At 37.0% G+C, this 23,880-nt stretch overlaps 1 protein-coding gene across 11 annotated transcripts in view; it reads left to right on the top strand.

The window, feature by feature from the left end:
* Window positions 1-23,880, top strand: part of ERBIN (erbb2 interacting protein) — a 108,046-nt gene that overhangs the window by 68,566 nt on the left and 15,600 nt on the right. For 9 of the 11 annotated variants that reach the window (XM_080677623.1, XM_080677631.1, XM_080677630.1 and 6 more), the window contains 7 exons: window positions 5,750-5,849; window positions 8,210-8,331; window positions 9,867-10,040; window positions 10,869-11,051; window positions 17,739-17,853; window positions 19,649-19,832; window positions 22,207-23,755. In XM_080677623.1, the coding sequence (XP_080533749.1) occupies window positions 5,750-5,849; window positions 8,210-8,331; window positions 9,867-10,040; window positions 10,869-11,051; window positions 17,739-17,853; window positions 19,649-19,832; window positions 22,207-23,755 (2,427 nt within the window). The remainder of the gene's footprint in view (window positions 1-5,749; window positions 5,850-8,209; window positions 8,332-9,866; window positions 10,041-10,868; window positions 11,052-17,738; window positions 17,854-19,648; window positions 19,833-22,206; window positions 23,756-23,880) is intronic. The other 2 variants (XM_080677622.1, XM_080677625.1) reach the window with 1 other exon arrangement.

Here is a 23,880-nt window from a genome sequence, read left to right as displayed (position 1 = left end):
TTCCTGATTAAAAGCTCTCAGCAAAGTGGGAATAGAAACCTACAGCCAACATCATACTCAATGGGCAAAAACTAAAACCATTTCCCTTAAGAACAGGAACAAGACCAGGATGCCCACTTTCACCACTCCTGTTCGACATAGTACTAGAAGTGCTAGCCATAGCGATCAGATAAGAAGAAGGAATAAAAGGCATCCAAATTGGGAAAGAAGCAAAACTGTCATTATTCAGAGATGACATGATATTGTACATAGAAAACCCCAAAGAATCCATAAAAAAACTATTAGACTTAATAAATGAATTCAGCAATGTAGCATAATACAAAATTAACACCCAGAAATCCATGGCTTTCTTATACACCAATAATGAACTCACAAAAAGAGAAACTAAAAAAATACCATTTACCATTGCAAAAAAATGATACCCAGGAATAAACTTAACTAAAGAGGTAAAAGACCTGTATGTGAAAAACTACAGGACGTTTAAAAAAAGAGATAGAGGGAGGCATAAACAAATGGAAGAATATACCATGTTCAGGGATTGATAAAATCAACATTATTAAAATGTCCATACTACCCAAAGTAATCTATAGATTCAATGCAATCCCCATTAAAATATAATGGCATATTTCACAGATCTAGAACAAACTCTCCAAAAATTCATCTGGAATAAACAAAGATGCCGAATAGCTGCAGCAATCCTGAGAAGGAAGAACAAAGTTGGAGTGATCACAAAACCAGATATCAAGCTACTAATATATTACAAGCCACTGTTCTCAAAACTGCCTGGTACTGGCACAAGAACAGACACAGGCCAATGGGACAGAAACCAGAAACCAACCCAAGCCACTATGCTCAGTTAATATTTGACAAAGTAAGCAAGAGCATACAATGGAGTCAAGACAGTCTCTTCAATAAATGGTGTTGGGAAAATTGGACAGATACATGCAAAAAAATGAAACTAGACCACCAACTTGCACCATACACAAAAGTAAACTCAAAATGGATAAGTGACTTAAATGTAAGATGGGAAACCATAAAAATCTTAGACTAATCCATAGGCAGCAAAATATCAGACATAGCTCCTACCGTAGCAATATGTTTACTGATACATCTCCTAGGACAATGGAAACTAAGAAAATAAACAAATGGGACTACATCAAAATAAAAAGCTTCTGCACAGCAAAAGAAACATCAACAAAACACCAAGAAAGTCCACTGCATGGGAGAACATATTTGCCAATGTTACATCCAATAAGGGCCTAATCTCCAAAATTCATAGGGAACTCATACATCTTAACAAAAGGAAGATAAAGATAACCCAATAAAAAAATGGGCAAAGTACTTAAATAGTCACTCTTCGAAAGTGGACATACAGCAGGCCAAGAGACATATGAAAACATGCTCAAAGTCACTAATCATCTGAGAGATGCAAATCAAAACGACAGATACTATCTCACACCTGTCAGAATGGCTGTTACCAACAAATCGACAAATGACAAGTGCTGGAGAGGATGTGGAGAAAAAGGAACCCCCGTACACTGCTGGTGGGAATGCAGACTTATACAGCCACTGTGGAAAACAGTATGGCGTTTCCTCAAAAAATTAAAAATGAAACACCCATTTGACCCAGTAATCCCACTTCTAGGAATATGTCCCAAGAAATCAGAAACACCAATCAGAAAGGACATATACACCCCTATGTTCATAGCAGCACAATTTACAATAGCTAAGATTTGGAAGCAGCCTAAGTGCCCATCAAGCAAATGAGTGGATTAAAAACGTTTGGTACATCTACACAATGGAATACTACACTGCTGTAAAATAGAAAGAACACTTACTATTTGCAACACATTGGATGGACATGGAGAGCATTATGCTAAGCGAAATAAGCCAGTCAGAGAAAAATAAATATCACATGATCTCATTCATTTATGGAATATAATGAACAACATGAACTGATGAACAAAAATAGATCCAGAGGCAGAGAATCATGGAACAGACTGTCAAACTTCAGAGGGAGGCAGGGGAGGGGTAAGAGATCAACCAAAGGACTTGTATGCATACATATAAGCATAACCAATGAACACACACTAGGGGGGTAAGGGCATGTGCTGGGGGATGGGGTGGCTGGGGAGAGGTCAATGGGGGAAAAGGAGACTTAGGTAATACTTTAAACAATAAAGAATTTAAATTTTAAAAAAGTTGAATATAACAGGATAAATTCTGTTGAGAGGTCTGTTCAAATGAAATCTGACTTAGGGTGGTGAGCACACAATACACTATAGAGATTTTGTGTCATAGAATTGTGCACCTGAAACCTGTATAATTTTGTTAACTGGTGTCACTCCCCAAAAAAGTCAATAAAAATGGGGGGTTGGGGAGGCCGGGGGGGAGGTAAAAGGGGGGAAAAAAAAGGAGACATATGTACTACTATTTGTAATACTTCAAACAATAAAAAAAAAGGAAAAAACAAATGAAGTCTGAAAAATATACATTATATTTTGGCAAGTTATAGCTAATTAGTTACAACTAATGTAAATTTAGAGATATGTCAAAACCCAAATTGAATAAGAAATAAATGAGGGAATGAGCCATGTGATTGTTGATTAGACTTTTAAGAGGGTTGAATGAGAAAGAAAAGAAGTGAAACAAAGTAATTGGTACCTTAGGGGTAGGGTAAGAAGGGATCCTTGAATATTAGCATGTTTTTAGGTTGTTGGAAATACACTGTGTGGAGAATGAGATTAAGGACGTGAGAGGGGTTTGGATAGCTGAAGTGGAATCTGGTAGAACTAAAAGCTCTGGCCGGGATTCTTACCTTGAAGGGAGCTTGAGTTGAAGTTTGTAAATGATAAAACTCTTGGAATGTAGCCATTTCTGAACTCTTAGCAGTTCTTGAATCCTATTTTTAAAAAATATTTATTGATTTCAGAGAGGATGGGAGAGGAAGAGAGAGAAACATCAATGATAAGAGAATATCATTGATTGGCTGCCTCCTGCATGCCCCACACTGGGCATCGAGCCTGCAACCTGGCATGTGCCCTGACCAGGGATCGAATGTGACCTCCTGGTTCATAGGTCAACGCTCAACGCCAGCTTGGCTTGAATCCTATTTTTATCTTTAAAAAACATTTTGGAGACATGAAAACCTGCTCAAAGTCACTAATCATCCAGGAGATGCAAATCAAAACAACAGTGCGGTACCATCTCACACTGTCAGAATGGCTGTCATCAACAAATCAACAAATGACAAGTGCTGGCAAGGATGCGGGGAAAAAGGAACCCTCGTGCACTGCTGGTGGGAATGCAGACTGGTGCAACCACTCTGGAGAACAGTATGGAGTTTCCTCAATAAACTAAAAATGGAATTCCCATTTGACCCAGTGATCCCACTTCTAGGAGTATATCCCGAGAAACTAGAAACACCAATCAGAAAGGATATATGCACCCCTATGTTCATAGCAGCACAATTCACCATAGCTAAGATTTGGAAACAGCCTAAGTGCCCATCAGCAGATGAGTGGATTAAAAAACTGTGGTACACCTACACAATGGAATACTACGCTGCTGCGGTAAAAAAGAAGGAATTCTTACCATTTGCAACAACATGGATGGAGCTGGAAAACATTATGCTAAGTGAAATAAGCCAGGCAGAGAAAGATAAATATCACATGATCTCACTCATTTATGGAAAATAATGAACAACATAAACTGATGAACAGAAACAGATCAGAGACAGAGAAACATTGATCAGAATGTCAAACCTCAGGGAAGGTAGGGAAGGGTGGGAGTAAGGGGGAGAGATCAACCAAAGGACTTGAATGCATGCATATAAGCCTAACCAATGGACATAGACAACAAGAGGGGTAAGGGCATGAATGGGGGTGGGGGGGTTGGGGGGGCAATGGGGGAATAGGACACATGTAATACCTTAATTAATAAAGAAAAATAAAATAGTCAAGAAATATTTTAGAAGATACTACCTTTTTCAGACTGCAATTTAGAAAATTAAGGAAGGATTTTCAGGCAACTTTGAGAACTGTTGAAATTCGTTACCACAAACTTGTAGTTAACAATAATTTTCTCATTTGTGCAATATAGAAAAAGCACATAATTGTAATGATTCTGCATTGCAGCTTTGCCAAGCCAGGTGCAAGAGAGGGACATTGTAGGCAAGTGGTTGTAATGAGATATGGTGAGGTACAAAAGGAGAAGAAGCAAAGATAGGAAAGAATGCTGGTGACAGAGTTGAACGTTCAAGGGAATGACGGTCTTGGTGAGATGCATTGGCAAGTCATGTGAGAGCTGCCTAGGGTCTATGTTGCCATACCCTGTGGTTGTCCTTTTCACTGACCACTCCTCAGCTTCCCTTTTAGGAATTCTCCTTGTACTTATCCCTTATAGTAGTATGTGGTGTTCCTCATGGTGCTCTAGACCAGCAGTCACCAACCAGTGGTCCACGGACCACTGGTGGTCTATGAGGTCTGAAAGTTTGGCGACTGTGCTCTAGACTATGCTTTAATTTATTTCCCTATACTTTCCTCTTGGAAATGTTTATTTACTGGACTAAAAGTATGGCTATGTTCTCTATATTTTATGTCTGTTGAATTACCCATGACTGGAAAAAATTGGCATGAGTTAGGATAGATTCATACTACTAGAGGCCACTTGGATATGAGGAAAGGGCATAAAATGATAGAGGCAAGATTTATGTTCCTCAAAAGAACAGGTGTTTATACTTGTGGAGAGATGGATAATGATCTCACAGCATTTGTAGGCACTAACTCACCTCCTGAGTGAGGGTTTATGAGATGGAGAATAAGCAACCCGTATTTGAGGATGCTTCAGGGAAGCCCTGTCTTTGGAGAAGGAGTAGATCTACCATTTCCATTGTCTGAAGAGGTCAAAGGGAAGTTTTCAGTGAAGAAGGTATTTGAGATGCAGGGGAGTTTGTTTACTGCAGAACAAGGAGGGCCCACAGAGGAAATGCATGAATGGGAGTAATATAGCTAGCTGCAGGGTTTTCACAAGAGTAAGTCCAAAAAATTAATTGATAGAGTGGCAGGAGCAGGGAGGACTGGGTAATTCCCTGCCTGTCTGGGGTCAGCCAAGGCTTGGATTGGTAGGATGTTAAGTCAGTAGGGTTGCACAAGCATTAATATTAAGTAAATTGAAAACACCAGTTAGGGAAATAATTTTAAGAAAAAATGAGGTCCAAAATAATGGGCTTCCAGTTCCTCTACTGAGTAACTTGTGATGTCATTAATAGAAACATTAGACACAGAGAAGAGAGAAGCAAGTTACAATTTATTGTTTTAAGTACTCTCTTTCAGCTGAAATGAACCTGCGTAAATAAACTAAATCTTCTAAATCATTTCTACAAAAGTATCTTCTCAAATGAGAGTAGTAGAGGGGGAAATACATTGAATGGAAAGGCTTATTTTATAGCTTATTAAATCATATGGTAAGTAATTATTGGATTGTGGGTATGAGATTTTTTAAAACTTTATAATCAGTGATAATTTCAATACAGTATGAGTTTGCTTTATACTACAAACTAAATTTTACTTAGATTTCTATGAGGTTTAAAAGCAATGCTTGAAGTTTTATTATGTATATATAAATTTGTTTTTGTAATCTACACATTGATGCTTTATAGAAAAAATGGTGAGTACTTATTCAGAAGAATTGCTACATTTGTATTTGCTTTAGGATTATTGAAAATTAAACGCTTATTTTCTTTCTGTAGTCCAAACCCCTGATACCTCTTCAAAATGAGACTGATTCAGAGACCCAGAAAATGGTGCTTACTAACTACATGTTCCCTCAGCAGCCAAGAACTGAGGATGGTAAGAATGTCTTTTCTCTAATATATATAGATATATATCTCCTATCTAATAAAAGAGTAATATGCAAATTAACCACCACTCTGCTACACCTGCAAGCCACGCCCACCAGCCAATCAGGAGCGAGTATGCAAATCAACCCAACCAAGATGGCTGCGGCCATGGAGCTAGAGAGAGCAAGGAGGCTTGGGTTTCCCTGGCAATGGAGGAGGCTAAGCTTTGCACACACCCTGGCCCACTGTATGAATTTGTGCATTGGTGGGGTCCGGCCAGCCTGGCCAGTGGGAGGGGACATGGGTAGTTGGCCGGCCTGCCTGCTGGTTGAACTCCTGGTCAAGGGGACAATTTGCATATTATCCTTTTATTACATAGGATATACACTGAGTGGCCAGATTATTATGCATTCAGAGATCATAATAATCTGGCTACTCAGTGTGTGTGTGTGTGTGTGTGTGTGTGTGTGTGTGTATGTGTATGTGTGTGTGTATGTGTGTGTGTGTGTGTGTGTGTGTGTATATATATATATATATATATATATATATATATATATATGGTGGTGAAGACCTAGGGGGAGGGTACTTGGGGATGGGCAGAGGGGAAGTAAAAGGGGGGTAGAAATGGGAGACATCTGTAATATTTTCAACACTAAAAAATATATTAAAATGAGGATAAAACACTAATAATACTGGTAAATCACAGCAAGTTGTGAAGTGAATTGTAAGTCTCCAAGACTTACTGGTTTGAAGGGAATTTGGAGAATCCTATATAATAATCCTATATAATAAAAGGCTAATGTGCAAATCGACCAAACGGTGGAATGACCGGTCACTATGATGCACACTGACCACCAGGGGGCAGATGATCAATGAAGGAGCTGTCTTCTGGTGGTCAGTGCACTCCCACAGGGGGAGTGCTGTTCAACCAGAAACCAGGCTCACAGCTGGCGAGTGCAGTGGTGATGGCAGTAGAGGCAATCGAGCATCCCCCGAGGGCTCCAGGCTGCAAGAGAACACAGGAAGGGCTAAGGGACCCCCCTCCCCCCCTCCGAATTTCTTGCAGGCCTCTAGTTGGTTAATAAAGTTCTCTGAAAAATGGGATAATAAAGCAATGTCTCAGGGTTATAGATCAGCCGTGGGCAAACTACGGCCCGCGGGCCAGATCCAGCCCGTTCGGCTGTTCTATTCGGCCCACAGAGCCGAAAAAGCGGAGGGTTCTCTTGCTCTCCCCTCTGCTCCTTTACTTTGAATTTATATTAGTTCACACAAACACTCCATCCATGCTTTTGTTCCGGCCCTCCGGTCCAGTTTAAGAACCCATTGTGGCCCTCGAGTCAAAAAGTTTGCCCACCCCTGTTATAGATAGTGGAATTTAGAGGTATGTGCATATAATGTACTTCCTTAAATGATTCCTTGAAATTAAACAGCAAACATCTATTATGGAACACTCTGTTCTAAATCACATTTAGGTAAATGTTGGGAACTCATGTTAAGTGTTATGTGATTAGGAATATTAAACCAGGAAATATTTTGTTCACTTCTGTTGTTGGTTGTAGAATTAACACTACCCTTGGATCTATACACTAGGTAAGGATAATCTGTAAAATTTTGAGTATAAATGTTACTTCTTGTAAGTTCGTAATTACATTTTGCCAAGAAAGGGGAATATACCAATTACTATTCCACAATTTTTTTTCAACAATTATGGCATTAAAGCCTTCGAAATTAAGGAGCAAATTGTTTCTGTATATGTTGTACTGTGTGATGTTTATTATATGTGGCACTTAAAAATAAAATTTTTATGTATTTTTCTGAAACCAGTGAGCAACTTTATGACCCCAAATTAATGATAAATTATCTCTTAATACATAGAGACACTGAAGAAAAAAATTAGTTTTAATTTTTAAAATAGACCATAGGCAATTTAAATAAATTCTTAAGCTTCAGTTTTCTTATCTTAAAATAATGATAATAGCATCTGTTTTGCAGGGGTTTTGTAAAAAATGAAAAACAGTGGTTATAAAGTGCTTAGCACTGTGACAAAATCAATTTGCCTCTTATTATTCTTACATTGTTTTGGCGGGTTTAAAACACAGCTTTGAAATACTTAAATAGTTTAAAACTAAAATAATTTTACTTTTCCACAACTAGTGATAAATAATTAGAAAACTCATTACTTCACTATGCTAATTATTTGTTGCTCTTTGCAAGAAGAAATAAAAGATATGCTTTGGTAAGTTATTTTGTGGGTATATTTGATGAGATTTATTTTCATGAAACAAATGTTTAGCTTTAGAATGGAATTAGCAAGTAATAGTTTTTCATTATTATTCTAAAATATAGTGGATTTTTTGTTTGTATTTCTAGTTATGTTCATATCAGATAATGAAAGTTTTAATCCTTCATTGTGGGAGGAACAGAGGAAACAGCGGGCTCAAGTGGCATTTGAATGTGATGAAGACAAAGATGAAAGGGAGGCACCTCCTAGGGTGAGTGTTCTTTCCTCCTTCAAATTTGAAACAGATCTGCTGATACTTATTGGGTACTATATACCCACTAGGGGCCCGATGCACGAAATTCGTGCAAGAGTAGGCCTTCCTTTCCCAGCTGCTGGCACCAGCTTCCCTCTGGCACCTGGGACCCAGGCTTTCCTCGCAGCCCCCCAGCTTCGTCCAGAAGATCGTCCAGTCTAAATAGCATATTATGCTTTTATTATAGACTAGTGGCCCGGTGCACGAAATTCGTGCATGGGGGGTGGGGACAGGGTGTCCCTCAGCCCGGCCTGCACCCTCTGCAATCGGATCCCTTTCGCAATCCAAGACCGCTGGCTCCTAACCGCTCACCAGCCTGCCTGCCTGATTGCCCCTAACCACTCTGCCTGCTGGCCTGCTTGTCCCCAACTGCCCCCCCCTTGCCAACCTGATCACCCCCAAACTGCCCCCCCCCCCGCTAGCCTGCTCACCCCCAACTACCCCCCCGCCCGCCTGATTGTCCCCAACCACCCCCCACTGCTGACCTGCTCTCCCCCAACTGGCCCCTCCTGCCAGCCTGCTCGCCCCCAACTGACCCCCATTGGCCTTATCACCCCAACTGCCCTCCCCTCCTGGCCTGATTGCCCCTAACTGCCTCTGTTTCGGCCCCGCTACCATGGCTTTGTCCGGAAGGACTTGTCCGGAAGGTCTCCTGGTCTAATTAGCATATTACCCTTTTATTAGTATAGATAGATTCTGTGCCATTTTGGGAGATACAAAGAATATATTGTTTCATTCCTTGCTCTCAAGGCACTTGAAGTTTTACTGATTATGTAACGTGAAATAATTTGATAACAATATAAAATTATGTGATTAAAAGCCAGATTTCATAGTGTATCTAACTATAAGGGGAAAAAAGGTTATTGCTTCTCCCTTCCCTTTCATTAAAGATTTATTTATATGTATATTAGGGATAAAGAACGCTATTATAAACCTTTAGTTTCTTTTTGGGATTGAGAATGTGTGTCAGTGGTAGAAGTAACAAATACCAGTTTCCAAGTTACTTACGGATGTAATTCTTTTCCCCTTATATAAGCTAGCTGAACTTCAGAAAATGACAGGTTGACCTTTGAAGTGTTTGGTTCACTGCACATAAGACAATATATAAATGTAGGAATTTTATATGTGTCTGGATTAATACCTAGCTGGAAAACGTATCTGTTTCAAAGACAAGTGATAATGTTGGCAGTATCCACACCATATATACCTCAAGTGAAGTGACAATGTTGGCAATATCCACACCATATATACCTCAAGTGAAATATGTTTATGCCTGTTAAGTTTTTAAAACAGTGAAATCCATATCTAATCTTAGACTAGTGATAAAACCATACTTTTATTGAGTCTAAAATGCTTTTAAAGGTCTATCACCTGTTTTCACAATTGCCTCTATGAGTCAGATATCCAATGTAATTAAGATGGATCATAGATTGTATTTTGAGGTGTCATTAGAAATATTTATCCATATTTTAATTTTTCCTTTATTTCTCTAGGAGGGAAATTTAAAGAGATATCCAACACCATACCCAGATGAGCTTAAGAATATGGTCAAAACTGTTCAAACCATTGTACATAGATTAAAAGATGAAGAGACTAATGAAGACTCTGGAAAAGATTTGAAACCACATGAACACCAGCAAGTTGTAAATAATGATGTGCGTGTGAAGGTTAGAAAACACAATTCAAAAGAATTAAAACCTGCTGTCAAGTTATTTAAAAATATTAAATGATAATTGATATAATTATCCTTTTTTTATACAATAAAATGTACTCTCAAATTTAGGGTGATATTTTCAGCTACTTGAACTAAAAGGTGTAACAATCAGTGAACCTTCCTACATGGTATTATTACACTTCAGTGTTATTACACATGCCTATTCAGATAGGCATGGGAGTGTCAGCATAAGCTTACAAAAAGAATTATTGCCTGAGCAAAGAATAAGATAGTGAATGTCAGAAAATTCATTGTAATGAAAACACCCCCCTACAACCCATAATACTGATTCATTCTAATAGTAATTGTAAATTTATTACTATGACATACCATTGGCATTTCCTTGGGATGTTTCAGAAACATACGCAAATCCCTAAATTACATTCCTTTAAGGGACTTTGTTCTCACATTGTATCACAGAAACAAGTTTTATCGTGTCACTGGAGTTATTACACATTTCACAAGGAGTAGGAAACAATCTAGCCATTCTGAATTTGACCATAGTGAGCTAAGTGACTCACTCATGACCATCAGCTTTGCAAGTTCTAAGATGGATATATCCTCAGCTAAAGTGTGAAGTTTAATGTGGCTCCTTTGGGTACCTCTTGTCCCCAAAATCAGCATTTTATCTGAGTGCTGCAGACTTCCATGTTTAAAGTTTTCCTTGATTTGTCCAGGATAAGAAAACATTAAATTACTTTTAAATTTTCATCTGAACTTTAACACAAGAATAGATATAAAGCATAAGGAAAATGAATTTTTTATCTTCTCTTTTACTTAGACTTCAGAAAGTACTGCTCCGGTAAGAAGCAAAGCCGATGAAAGAGAAAAGTATATGATAGGAAACTCTAGACAGAAGACTAATGAACCTGAAGCTGAGACCAGTCCTGTGAATCCACCAGTGACTACAAATATGAAAGCCTCTGAGAACTTGAAGCATGCTAATCATGACGATGTTTTTGAGGTATGGCTTTATGATTATTATGGAATGATCATAGCAACTGATAAGAATTCAATATTTTATTACTAACTGAAGATAGGAGAGACCTTCATATTGATAGCAGAAAATACGCTAATGCATTTACCATTGAGAAATTTTATAATGTTTGCTATAATATAGTATCACTCATTTACCAGTTTAAACTTAACGTTTTTTGACCCAGTGTACTCAGATATTTACAATGTAAATTAGATTGTGGCAATTCTATTTGAGTTCTATAAAATATATAATAGAGTAATTGCTTTATTTCTATAACTTGAAAATGAAAAGGTTGCCATAGGTATACTCCAATTATTTGATTTATTTAAGCATTTATCACTGGTTATGAAGTATTTTTTTCCTTGAATATCTGAGACATTTTTCCTTGGAGTTTCTCCTAGTGGATTAATCAATGAAAGCTGTAGCTTTTTTTTTTTAAGCAGCTTTATTGAGGCGTATAACTCACATATACAACTCACCCATTTTTTAAATTTTTTTAAAACATCACTGGTAATTTTTTTTTAATTTTTATTGATTTTTTACAGAGTGCAAGAGAGAGGGATAGAGAGTTAGAAACATCAATGAGAGAGAAACATTGATCAGCTGCCTCTTGCACACCCCCTACCGGGGATGTGCCCACAACCAAGATACATGCCCTTGACCAGAATCGAACCTGTGACCCATCAGTCCACAGGCCGACACTCTTTATCAACTGAGCTAAACCATTTCCCTAACCCCTAAGCAGTTAGTAATCTACTTTATCTGCCTTTATAGATTTGGCTATTCTTGGCATTTCAGATAAATATAACCATACAACCTGTAGTCGTTTGTGATTGGTCTTTCACTTAGCATAATGTCTTCTCTTTCACCTAGCATAATGTCTTCAAGATTATCCATATTGTAGCATGTCTCAATACTTCATTCATTTTTTTTTTTTAAATATATTTTATTGATTTTTTACAGAGAGAAAGGAAGAGGGATAGATAGTCAGAAACATCGATGAGAGAGAAACATCGATCAGTTGCCTCTTGCACACCTCCTACTGGGGATGTGCCCGCAACCAAGTTACATGCCCTTGACCGGAATCGAACCCGGGACCTTTCAGTCCGCAGGCTGACGCTCTATCCACTGAGCCAAACCGGTTTTGGCTACTTCATTCATTTTTTATGTCTGAGCAGTATTCCATTGTAATAGTGAATAATGGACATTTGGGTTATTTCCACATGTTGGGTGTAATGAATAAGGCTGCTGTACATATTTGTGTGCAAGTTCTTGTGTGGGTATATATTTTATCTTTTCTTTTGGGTATATACTGAAGAGAATAATTGATGGATCATATGATAACTTATGTTTAACTGTTTGAGAAACTTCCATTTTTCCAAAAGGGGTTGCACCATTTTACATTCCTCTCATACACTGCTGGAGATCATGGAAAATGGTAACCTGTAACTTTTAAAAGTGAGATTCAGTGTACCTATTTATAGGTACATTGCCCACTATGTGTCCATTAGCTCCAAGTGGCTATTTAAATTTAATTTAAATTAATTAAATACAATTAAGAATTGAACTTCTCAGTTACACTAGCCACATTTCAAATGCTCAGTTTGACACATCTGGATAGTTAGTGGCTATCATGTTGAACCACAAATTATTCCTATCATTACAGAAAGTTCTATTGGAAATCACTGGTGCATAGAAATACTGACATTGTGGGTTTATAAGAGCCTCTGTATTCCTGAAAATTTAAATGTGTTTAAAGCACATCATCTGAGGAGAAACCAAGATGGCGGCATAGGTAAACACCTAAACTGCTGCCTTACACAACAATTTCAAAACTACAACTAAAAGACAAAACGGACATCATCCAGAACCACAGGAAGGCTGGCTGAGTGGAAATTCTACAACTAGAAGGAAAGAGAAAAGCACACTGAGACTCAGAGGAGCTGCAGAAGGCAGAGGTACAGAGATGCGTGCGGAGAGGACTGGCAACTGAGTATGCGGCTGGCTTTCTCAAGCGGGAGGGAGACAAAAGCTCCCGACTGCGCTGAACTCTAGTTCCGGGTGAGACTCTGGGGACCCAGACTCATTCGGGGAGAAACTGGACTGTGAGGAAAGAGAAAAGCACACCAAGTCTCAGAGGAGCTACAGAAGGCAGAGGTACCTCGGCGCGTGCGCGGAGAGGGCAAGCAACTGAGTACGCGGCTGGCTTTCTCAAGCAGAAGGGAGACAAAAGCTCCCGACTGCTCTGAACTCCAGTTCCGGGTGAGACTCTGGGGACCCAGACTCATTTGGGGAGAGACTGGACTGTCTGGCAGCGGGTGAAACTCAAGGGCGGCTTTCTCTCAGAGTTGCTTGCAGCGATTACCGCGGGACACTGAGACCCAGGGGCCTCTTACGGTAGGGCTGACGGGAAGCCAATGCTGTCTGCTCCGCCCTGAGACTCCGCCCCATCCAAGCTGAGCACAGAGGCTTTTGCAAGTCTTGCCTCATAAAGGTTTCTCCAGCACAGAAGTTCTCCCAGTGTAGACACAGCTGATCCTCACAGCCAATTGGCCGGGAGGTCACTTCCTCCCAGTGATACCAACAACTATCAAGGCTTAACTACAACAAGACTGTGCACACAGCCCACAAAGGGGGGCACCAAAAGTGTCCACCTCAGGTAACTGGGGAGGCTGAGCCACTGGGCCCTATAGGACACCTAGCACACAAAGCCACTCTATCAACTCAGGGAAGCAGCCAAATTGCAGAGACAAAGAAGCAGGTCACAAATGAAAGAAATGGAGGAAAGCAAACAACTGGATATAGAGTTCAAAACCACAGTTATAAGGTTTTTCAAGAATTTTCTAGAAAAGGTCAATAAATTTAGTGAGACTTTCAAGGAAATGAAAAAGGACCAACTAGAAATTAAGCATACACTGACTGAAATAAAAAATAATATATAGAGATCCAACAGCAGACTAGAGGATCGCAAGAATCAAGTCAAAGATTTGAAATACAAAGAAGCAAAAAACACCCAACCGGAGAAGCAAAAAGAAAATATAATCCAAAAATATGAAGATAGTGTAAGGAGCCTCTGGGACAACTTCAAGCATACCAACATCCGAATTATGGGGGTGCCAGAAGAAGACAGAGCAAGATACTAAAAACCTATTTGAAGAAATAATGACTGAAAACTTCCCCCACCTGGTGAAAGAAATAGACTTACAAGTCCAGGAAGCGCACAGAACACCAAACAAAAGGAATCTAAAGAGGACCACACCAAGACACATCATAATTAAAATGCCAAGAGCAAAAGACAAAGAGAGAATATTAAAAGCAGCAAGAGAAAAACAGGTAGTTACCTACAAGGGAGTACCCATACGATTGTCAGCTGATTTCTCAACAGAAACTATGCAGGCCAGAAAGGAGTGGCAAGAAATTTTCAAAGTGATGAATAGCAAGAACCTACAACCAAGATTACTCTACCCAGCAAAGCTATCATTCAGAATTGAAGGGCAGATAAAGAGCTTCACAGATAAGAAAAAGCTAAAGGAGTTCACCACCGCTAAACCACTATTATATGAAATGCTGAAAGGTATTCTTAAAGAAGAGGAAGAAGAAGAAAAAGGTAAAGATAAAAATTATGAACAACAAATACATATCTATCAACAAGTGAATCTAAAAATCAAGTGAATAAAAAATCTGATGAACAGAATAAACTGGTGAATACAATAGAATCGGGGGCATAAAAAGGGAGTGGACTGACAATTCTCGGGGGGAAAGGCGTGTGGGGGGGTGTGGGAAGAGACTGGACAAAAAGCGTACACCTATAGACGAGGATAGTGTGGGGGGCATAAGGGCAGAGGGTGGGGTGGGAACCGGGTGGAGGGGAGCGATGGGGGGAAAAAAGAGGAACAATTGTAATAATCTGAACAATAAAGATTTATTAAATTTTAAAAAAGCACATCATCTTATGGTTGTCCTGTGAGCTAGTATTTACTACAAGAAAAAACTCATGCTTTTGAATGTACTAAATTGGTGACATCTTTCAATAAATTATTACATATGTTGAACCTAATATAACAGTCTATGAAAAGTTTTTGGGTTTGTCCCAGTGAACTTATTACTCATTTAGTATAATTTCTATGGGTAAGGAGCTATACTGGCAAAATTGCAAAATGGATACATAAGGATATAATTAAGGTTAGACTGTGAAGTGTATAAGAAAAGTACTAATACAAGTTAAGTATTAAGGGCTGTAGAAATTTGGAAAAGAGATATTTTCTGGATACAAAATTTCAAGGATGCTCTAAGATGAAGAAGGCATTTAACCTGCATTTTGAAATATTAAATTAGTAGAAATAAAATTGAATGAAGTGTGTAAGCATAATGAGAGCAAATGAATGGTGTTTGGAAAATGTAGAAAAGATCATGTTTCATCTGACTAAATATGTCAGGGGTGATAAATATATGAAATAAAATTAGAGTAGGTTGGTTCCTGATTATGAAGCTTTTAGAAGCCATGCTCAGAAGTTTAAACTTAATGTTATATCATCTTTGGGGATCACTGAAGGCTTTTTAGTTAAGCATTACTTGTGAAGGGCTATGTATTAGAGAAATCTGGCAGCAGATACTGAATTCTCCAAGTTTAAGGGCTTTCGAGTAATGACAATAGAAAATGCAGACTAGACGTTAGTTGCAAGAATATTACAGATGTAATGTGTGATAGCCCTGCCCTTAAGGAATGGAGAAGAGGAAACAATCATATCACCATGCCCGAATGCGATGATGGCATTAAGAGAACAAAAGACAAAGAAGGACAAGTTTGTTTTTAGATAGGTGGAATTTGAAGAAATAACAAGACCATCAGATAGACGTATTCAGTAGGTAGTTGGGATCATTAGCTCAAGTGAGAAACAAAAGCTAAATTATAAATTGAATATATGTTTATATTAAACATAATCATTGAAGAAAATAATTTCTATCCAGGGAAAAGAATAAGAAAGGAAAAAATATGAGCTAGCTGCAGGAAGACTAAGTGATGTGAGCAGAGGAGAAAGGTGGGAGGAGATGAGGAGACTGCAGTTCCCAGGAGTAATACAATTTCATGAAGAAGTCTGGCCAGCAGTTTAAATGCTGCAGATATAAAAGATTATAACAGACCATTTGCCCCTTCTTATCCCATTCATTCTGTCACTAAGTCCTGTTAATTACAAAATTTCTTTTTCTCTTTGCCAGCCATCACTGCCATTGCGTAAGGACAGATGCAGTCTCTTTTCTTCAGGGCTATTGTGAAAGCTAGATGCCTTTCTGACGGTCTCTTCCCATACCTTCTTAATACCAGCGTTACTAGCTTAAAAGATAGTCTGATCTTATGAGTTCCTGGTTTGGCAACCTCCAGTCACAGCCAACACATACTTAATTGATTCCGTACTCAGAGCATAATCTTTCACCATGCAATCCAGTCTCCCTTTTCTGTCTCTCCCACACTTATCCTGAGTTCCAGCTGCATGGCGCAGACTTGCCATCCTTTCTTATTTCCATCCTTCCTCTCTTCAGAATATCTTTCCTCTCTTAACTCACCTATCACGACTAAACCGAATTATATTCTTTTCCTATTCTACTAATTAGCAGTCTAACACTTTCCATCGTCATACAGTCTTAAACAGGGTTAAAAAACTTTGGCCCAAATCCGGCCTCTGTCTGTTTTTGTATGGCTTGCAAGCTAAGAACAGCTTTTACATTATTAAATGGTGGAATAAAAATCAAAAGAATATTTCATGATATGAAAAATTGGGTGAAATTCAGTTTTACTGGTATATAGCCATGGTCATTTGTTTATATTATTGTCTATGGCCACTTTTGTCCACTTGGCAGAGTTGAGAAGTTGAAACAGAGACTATGGTTCTCAAAGTGCAAAATATTGACTAGTCTTTTCACTGAAGGTTTGCCAACTCCAGTCCATATCTTTATTATGGCACTGATGAGTACCTAAAAGTCTTAGCACTTTTAAGAGAACACCTATTTAAAACCTTTATTTTTATCATATTAGTGGGATAATTTAATCTGATTTTATTTGTAATGTATACAATATTAAATTTTTCCCATTAATACATCTTTTTGTTTCCTCCCCAAAATAGCTCTCAATGGTTGAAAACTTGGGATAATTGCCAAATATTAGAGAAAAATTCATGGAGAAGAATATAAAATTCTGTCTTCAAATTGGGCAAAAATTGTTATTAACTTATATTAGTAAAAGAACATTTCAGTTCTTCTAATTCCTTGGAACCCAGTGATCCTTGGAGCAGTAAATTTGAGGATTATAGGAAGAAGAGGTTTTTGTTGGAGCAAACTGTTTTTCTATGTCAGGGATTGTGTTTTATGTATTTTTATTTCTCTGGCACCTGACATAGTACTAGGCACATAGTAATCATTAATACATTTGAATTAAGGTCTGCCCCAGGAAATTATCCCATAGGTGCTTTGGAATATTGTTAATAACTACCACAGTTTTATTGCTGTATCTTAAAAATTTTAAATCATATACTACTTTTAGTCACTGTTACTATAAAAAGGTTTCATATACGTTCTAAATATTTTCTCTTTATAAAGTTCTTATGACTTAATATTTATTCATTAAAAAAAAACAATCTATTTTCATAAATGTTTTCACTCTTTTTCTCTTTAAATTAGGAATCTGAAGAACTTTCTTCTGATGAAGAGATGAAAATGGCAGAGATGCGACCACCATTAATTGAATCTTCTATTATCCAGCCAAAAGTGGTAGCACTTAGTAATAGCAAAAAAGGTTAGCTGTGAAGGAAAATGCTAAGATTAGAAATGAGCGGAATAAAATGTATAATTGTTTTGCAATAAATTTCATTAAATGTCATTATGTTATTTAAAATACTTTTTAGCAACAATTTTTAAAACTTACCTTTTTGAAAGGTCTTTTTCTTCTCTCTTGTTTTTAAAGTGAAAATCTTGATAGACCTTTTTTCTTCCCTCATGCATATCTACTTACAAGGACATGGACTTTATAGGGAGACAAGCCTAGATTATGATTTCCATTTCTACCACTTATTTACTGTATGATCCTTGAGAAACCTAATTTTATCCATGTATACATATCTAATTTGACATAAAATGAGGCTAATGAAGGAGTTTGTGAATATTAAATGTACTAGATTATTCAGTGTACTGAGATCTAGCCCAATACTGGATGTAAAGTAGATGTTTGTTGTTATTTTATCTATCCCAGAACTTATTTTAAACCATTCTTTTTCCCAGCCATTCTTTCATTTAACATAAAAGGGGACTTGAAGGATATCTGTCTCTTCCTTTTACCCTTCCCTCACTCTCCCCACTAATATCTCTATTTACCTCCACCAAGTATTAATCCAGCTTTTGCCTTTATGGCATTAATGAAGTTTGCTTAGCAAGGTGCTCCTCAAATAGCTTGGATTTCATCATAATAATGGTGGTAATATATGTTGAATACTTACTAATTGGTACTTGCTATATGCTAAATATTTTACATGTTATCTAATAATCACAGTTGTCCCATGGTTTGGAATTGGAAGAGGAGGGATAGATCTAGGAAAGAATTTGTTACATATAGTTTAACATTATTTTAAAAATTCATAATCTGAGACCCTAATACCTTAAAGTTGAATTAGAGAGCCCTGTGCTAATGTTTTTAACTGTAAACACAATCTAAACTACTTGAACTAAAATATTTGGAACAGCAAAAATACCCTTAATTCGGATTCATGTAATCTCCTATGACTGTGTTGATATATACTGTTTCTATGATTTGGCTAGAGTTGAGTTAGTTAAAAACATTCTTTAGGGTTCTAAGATATTATGTTATCTTTTTTATCACTACTTTTAAAAATACTATTTATACTACCTACCTATACTGGAATATGAATATTGTCTATTTCTGTCTATATTATTGTTACACATAAAACCATCTCACATATGAAGGGTTCAGTATTCATGTTCAGTTTTTCTTTAATGATTTATAAATATGAAGAGAGAGCTGACCTTGTGAAAATTTCTTGATTTGTTTGGTGGTTGTTTTTTGATTGACTGCATTGCTCATTTTTATTGTCAGAATAGTTAAAAACAATTCCTTACATGTATGATATAATTTCTCCCCAAGATAAGTTTACTTAAGGCTATAAACTGTACTTTGTATTTTTTATTATTATGACTTTCTAAAATTGTAAATGAGTGGGAAAGCAAATTTACTAAAACTAACTGATAGCCTTAGAACACATTGCATAATATAATCCTGTCAGTAATTCAAACTAATAAAATTCTGGGTAACCCTAACTTTGGTTATATTTTTAAAAAGTAAAGGTATCTATCACTATTTTAAAATTCTTTTATGTTTGTGTATATTAAGACTGAATTTTTACAGGTGCCTCTGGTTTTCTACTTATTTATATAATTCTTTACCTTATATGTTGAACCAGGGCAATATAAATGCTATTTGTCATCACTGGGAAGGATTTTTGGTGACTTTATCACAGGATTTTTGGTGAATTTTTCAGTGGCTTGAGTTGTTTGTTTGTTTGTTTGTTTGTTTGTTTCAGATGATACAAAGGATATAGATTCTTTATCAGATGAAGTTACACACAATAGCAATCAGAATAATAGCAACTGTTCTTCTCCATCCCGGATGTCTGATTCAGTTTCTCTTAATACTGATAGTAGTCAAGATACCTCACTCTGCTCTCCAGTGAAACAAACTCATATTGGTATTAATTCCAAAAGAAGGTTTGTAAATATCTTAACAAAACAATTTATTTGTACAAAAAATAGAGTTAGAAATGCAAATAAATATATATGACCAAAACAAAGGATTTCACAAATATTATACAAGTGGTTCAGGTAGTATATGGTTTCTTCTCCACTTTATTACTAATTATTTAGCTTTTATACATTTCCATTTTAGTTTTTTAAGGGGGGGAGAAAAGATTTAAAATATGTTCTAATTTTCTTCATTAAAAGGTTGAACAGATCTAGATATTACAACATAAATAACCTATTTGGGGTAATTCAATTAGAAAACTAATATTTTTAGGATTAGAAATGCAAGATCATTTTGGGATGATGCCATTAAAGGATTTATTTAAATACTTTTGTTAGTGGTGTATCTTTGGCTTAGACTTAAATTTATAGGTCAGCTTCTCTGAAAAAGGCTTAATTCTTACATGTTGAAATTCAGCTGAAATTTAAAACAAATATATTATTTGGGCTCTCAAGAAGTTTGGTTATCAAAGTACCATTTTACTTTGGTGTTAATCTGTCAGGTAGAGTGTTTGATAGAAAGATTTAGGTTACTACTGAACCCAAAGCTTATTGTATGGATATTGCTAAATATTTTTTAAGAGTTCAATTGTTCTTATGCTCTAGGCAACATAGTTAAGTCAAATTTTTGTATGTATTGATTTATATTGTTGGAAAAGAAAAGTGCCTTTTGTATCTGAAAATGAGTTTAGCTGTTATGTAGTTATAATTATGATTAATCATTTATATCTGTCCTCTGAATTTGAGGTTAAGACCCAGTATGGTAAATTACTGATTTTTATAACCTTTTAGGTGTTAAGATAATGATTAATTTGTTGTTGAATAAAATTTTACTGATGTTGGGAAGTAGTTTAGTATTTTCTAAATCATGTTTTTTATGTAATGAAATAAAGGCTAAGAAAGGGATATAGCTGCACCTCTGTGTTGTATTTCTAATCATGAATATTATTTGACACCTAATGGGAAGATTAATATTAAGGAATATTTGTTGAAATATTAACTTGACTATTTTTTGAAATACAACTCAAAGACACAATTATGTTTTCCTATTACCAAGCAGAAATAAAGTATTTTCTGTAATTTTGGAATATCACCTTTAAATATTTCCCAAATCCAATTTAGATTAAATTTACTTTCAGGTTTTTGTGTGTTTTATTTGTTTGTTAGTTTTTTGTATATTTTTTGTTGTTGTTTTTAACCCTCATCGAGGATATTTTTTTCCATTGAATTTTAGAGAAAGAGGGAGGGAAGGAAGGAGAGAGAGAGAAAGAGAGAGACATCACTGTGAGAGAGACATATTAATTGGTTGCCTCCGACATGAGACCCCACTGGACCAGGGATCATACCTGCAACCGAGGTAACGTGCCCTTGACTAGGAATTGAACCCGAGACACTTTGGTACACAGGCCAACACTCTGTAACCATTTAGCAACACTAGCCAGGGTTAATTTCAGTTTTGATCTTCATATTTTGTAGAGCTATTGTTTAGTTCTTTATATCATTTCCTTATCTATATATTTGAATCTAATAACTTAGTTATTATGATAACTATGGCTAATAATAATGTTTCAGAATTATTCATAAAAATGTTCTGTGCTGCCAAAACCGGTTTGGCTCAGTGGATAGAGCGTCGGCCTGCGGACTGAAAGGTCCCAGGTTCGATTCCGGTCAAGGGCATGTAACTTGGTTGCGGGCACATCCCCAGTAGGAGGTGTGCAGGAGGCAGCTGGTCGATGTTTCTCTCTCATCGATGTTTCTAACTCTCTATCCCTCTTCCTTCCTCTCTGTAAAAAATCAATAAAATATATTTAAAAAAAAAAAATGTTCTGTGCGTTTTACTCAACTGTTCAAATTATTGGCTCTTTATTTATCTTTCCATCTTTCAAGCATTTCATATTTTAAAATGTATTTTTATTGATTTCATAGAGGAGGGTAGAGTGAAAGAGATAGAAACATCAATGATGAGAGAGAACCATTGATTGGCTGCCTCCTGCATGCCTCCTATTGGGAATCAAGCCTGCAATCCAAGCATGTGCCCTGACTGGGAAAGAACTGTGACCTCCTTGTTTATAGGTCGACACTCAACCACTGAGCCACACCGGCTGGGCAGGCATTTCATATTTTAGCACATTTGTGAAAAGCTGTACCAGAAGAGGACACATAATTTTTTTTCTTTATTCAGCTCAAACTTTATTGTGACTAAGTGATTTATGATATTGATGAAAATTAATCTTGATTATAAATTTTCAAATAGTTTTACTTTTCTCCATTTAATATAAATTTCCCATTACTAAGAAAACTGGGCTTTATGATGTTTTTGATAACATTATTTTTGTTTTAGGCAAGAAGATGAAAATTTTAACAGCCTTTTACAAAATGGAGATATTTTAAACCATTCAACAGAGGAGAAATTCAAGGTTCATGATAAAAAAGATTTCAACTTACCTGAATATGATTTGAATATTGAGGAACGAATAGTTCTTATTGAGAAAGGTATTGACTCAATAGCCACATCTGATGAATCTCACAAATTAGACCATATCAATATGAATCTTCATAAACTTATAACCAATGATACATTTCAACCAGAGAGAATAGAAAGATCAAAGGCACAGGATATCGTTCTTGGAACAGCCTTTTTAAGCATTAATGCTAACGGACAAGCTGAGCTCTTGGAAAATGGAAACAAGTGTCCTAATCTGGAATGTGTAAATAAGGTGAATGGACATTCTGATGAAACTTCACAGTCTCCTCGGAAGACTGAGCCCCAGGACACTGATCCTTCAATTGATATGGGTATTTCCAAGAGCACCGAAGATCTCTCCTCTCAGAGAAGTGGGCCAGTTGGGTCTGTTGTGAAATCTCATAGCATAACTAATATGGAGACTGGAGAGCTAAAAATCTATGACATTCTTAGTGATAATGGACTTCAGCAGCCAAGTGCAACAGCTAAAGTCACATCTACTATTGATGGAAAAAATATAGTCAGGAGCAAGTCTGCTACACTTTTGTATGATCAACCATTGCAAGTTTTCACTGGTTCTTCTTCATCTTCTGATTTAATATCAGGTACAAAGGCAACTTTTAAGTTTGATTCAAATCATAATCCTGAAGAGCCAAATATAAGAGGCCCCTTAGCAAGTGGCCCACAATCTACGTCTCAGATCTATGGTCCTCCACAATATAACATCCAGTACAGTAGCAGCGCTGCAGTCAAGGACACTTTGTGGCACTCCAAACAAAATCCCCAAATGGATCATGCCACTTTTCCTTCTCAGCGCCTTCCTCGATCAGAGAGCACAGAAAACCACAGTTACGCTAATAAACATTCTGCCAATATGAATTTCTCTAACCATAACAATGTTCGAGCTAATACTGGATACCATTTGCATCCAAGACTTGGCCCGGGAAGACATGGGGAAATGTGGGCCATCTCACCAAATGACCGACTCATTCCTGGAGCAACTCGAAATACAATTCAGCGACAAAGTAGTGTGTCCTCTACAGCCTCTGTAAATGTTAGTGAGCCAGGTCCCACAAGGCGGGCCCAAATCCCTGAAGGAGATTATTTATCATACAGGGAGTTACATTCAGTGGGAAGAACTGCTCCTATGATGTCAGGATCACAGAGACCTCTTTCTGCACGAACATATAGCATTGATGGTCCAAATGCATCTAGGCCTCAAAGTGCTCGACCCTCAGTTAGTGAAATACCAGAGAGAACTATGTCAGTTAGTGATTTCAATTATTCACGGACTAGTCCTTCAAAAAGACCAAATGCAAGGGTTGGTTCTGAGCATTCTTTATTAGATCCTCCAGGAAAAAGTAAAGTTCCTCATGATTGGCGAGAACAAGTACTACGACACATTGAAGCCAAAAAGTTAGAAAAGGTAAACATGAATTTTTTCATTCTCACAAATTTACTGATTTTCCTTTAAAATTTTGGCATTATTTGTTTTTTATTAAATCAAGGTGAAACAAGATACTCTGGATTATTGAATATATAGGATGTCCT

The sequence above is a fragment of the Plecotus auritus genome (assembly GCF_963455305.1).
Source record: "Plecotus auritus genome assembly, chromosome: 7".
Classification (NCBI taxonomy): Eukaryota; Metazoa; Chordata; class Mammalia; order Chiroptera; family Vespertilionidae; genus Plecotus; species Plecotus auritus.
This window is presented reverse-complemented; position numbering and strand designations above follow the sequence as displayed.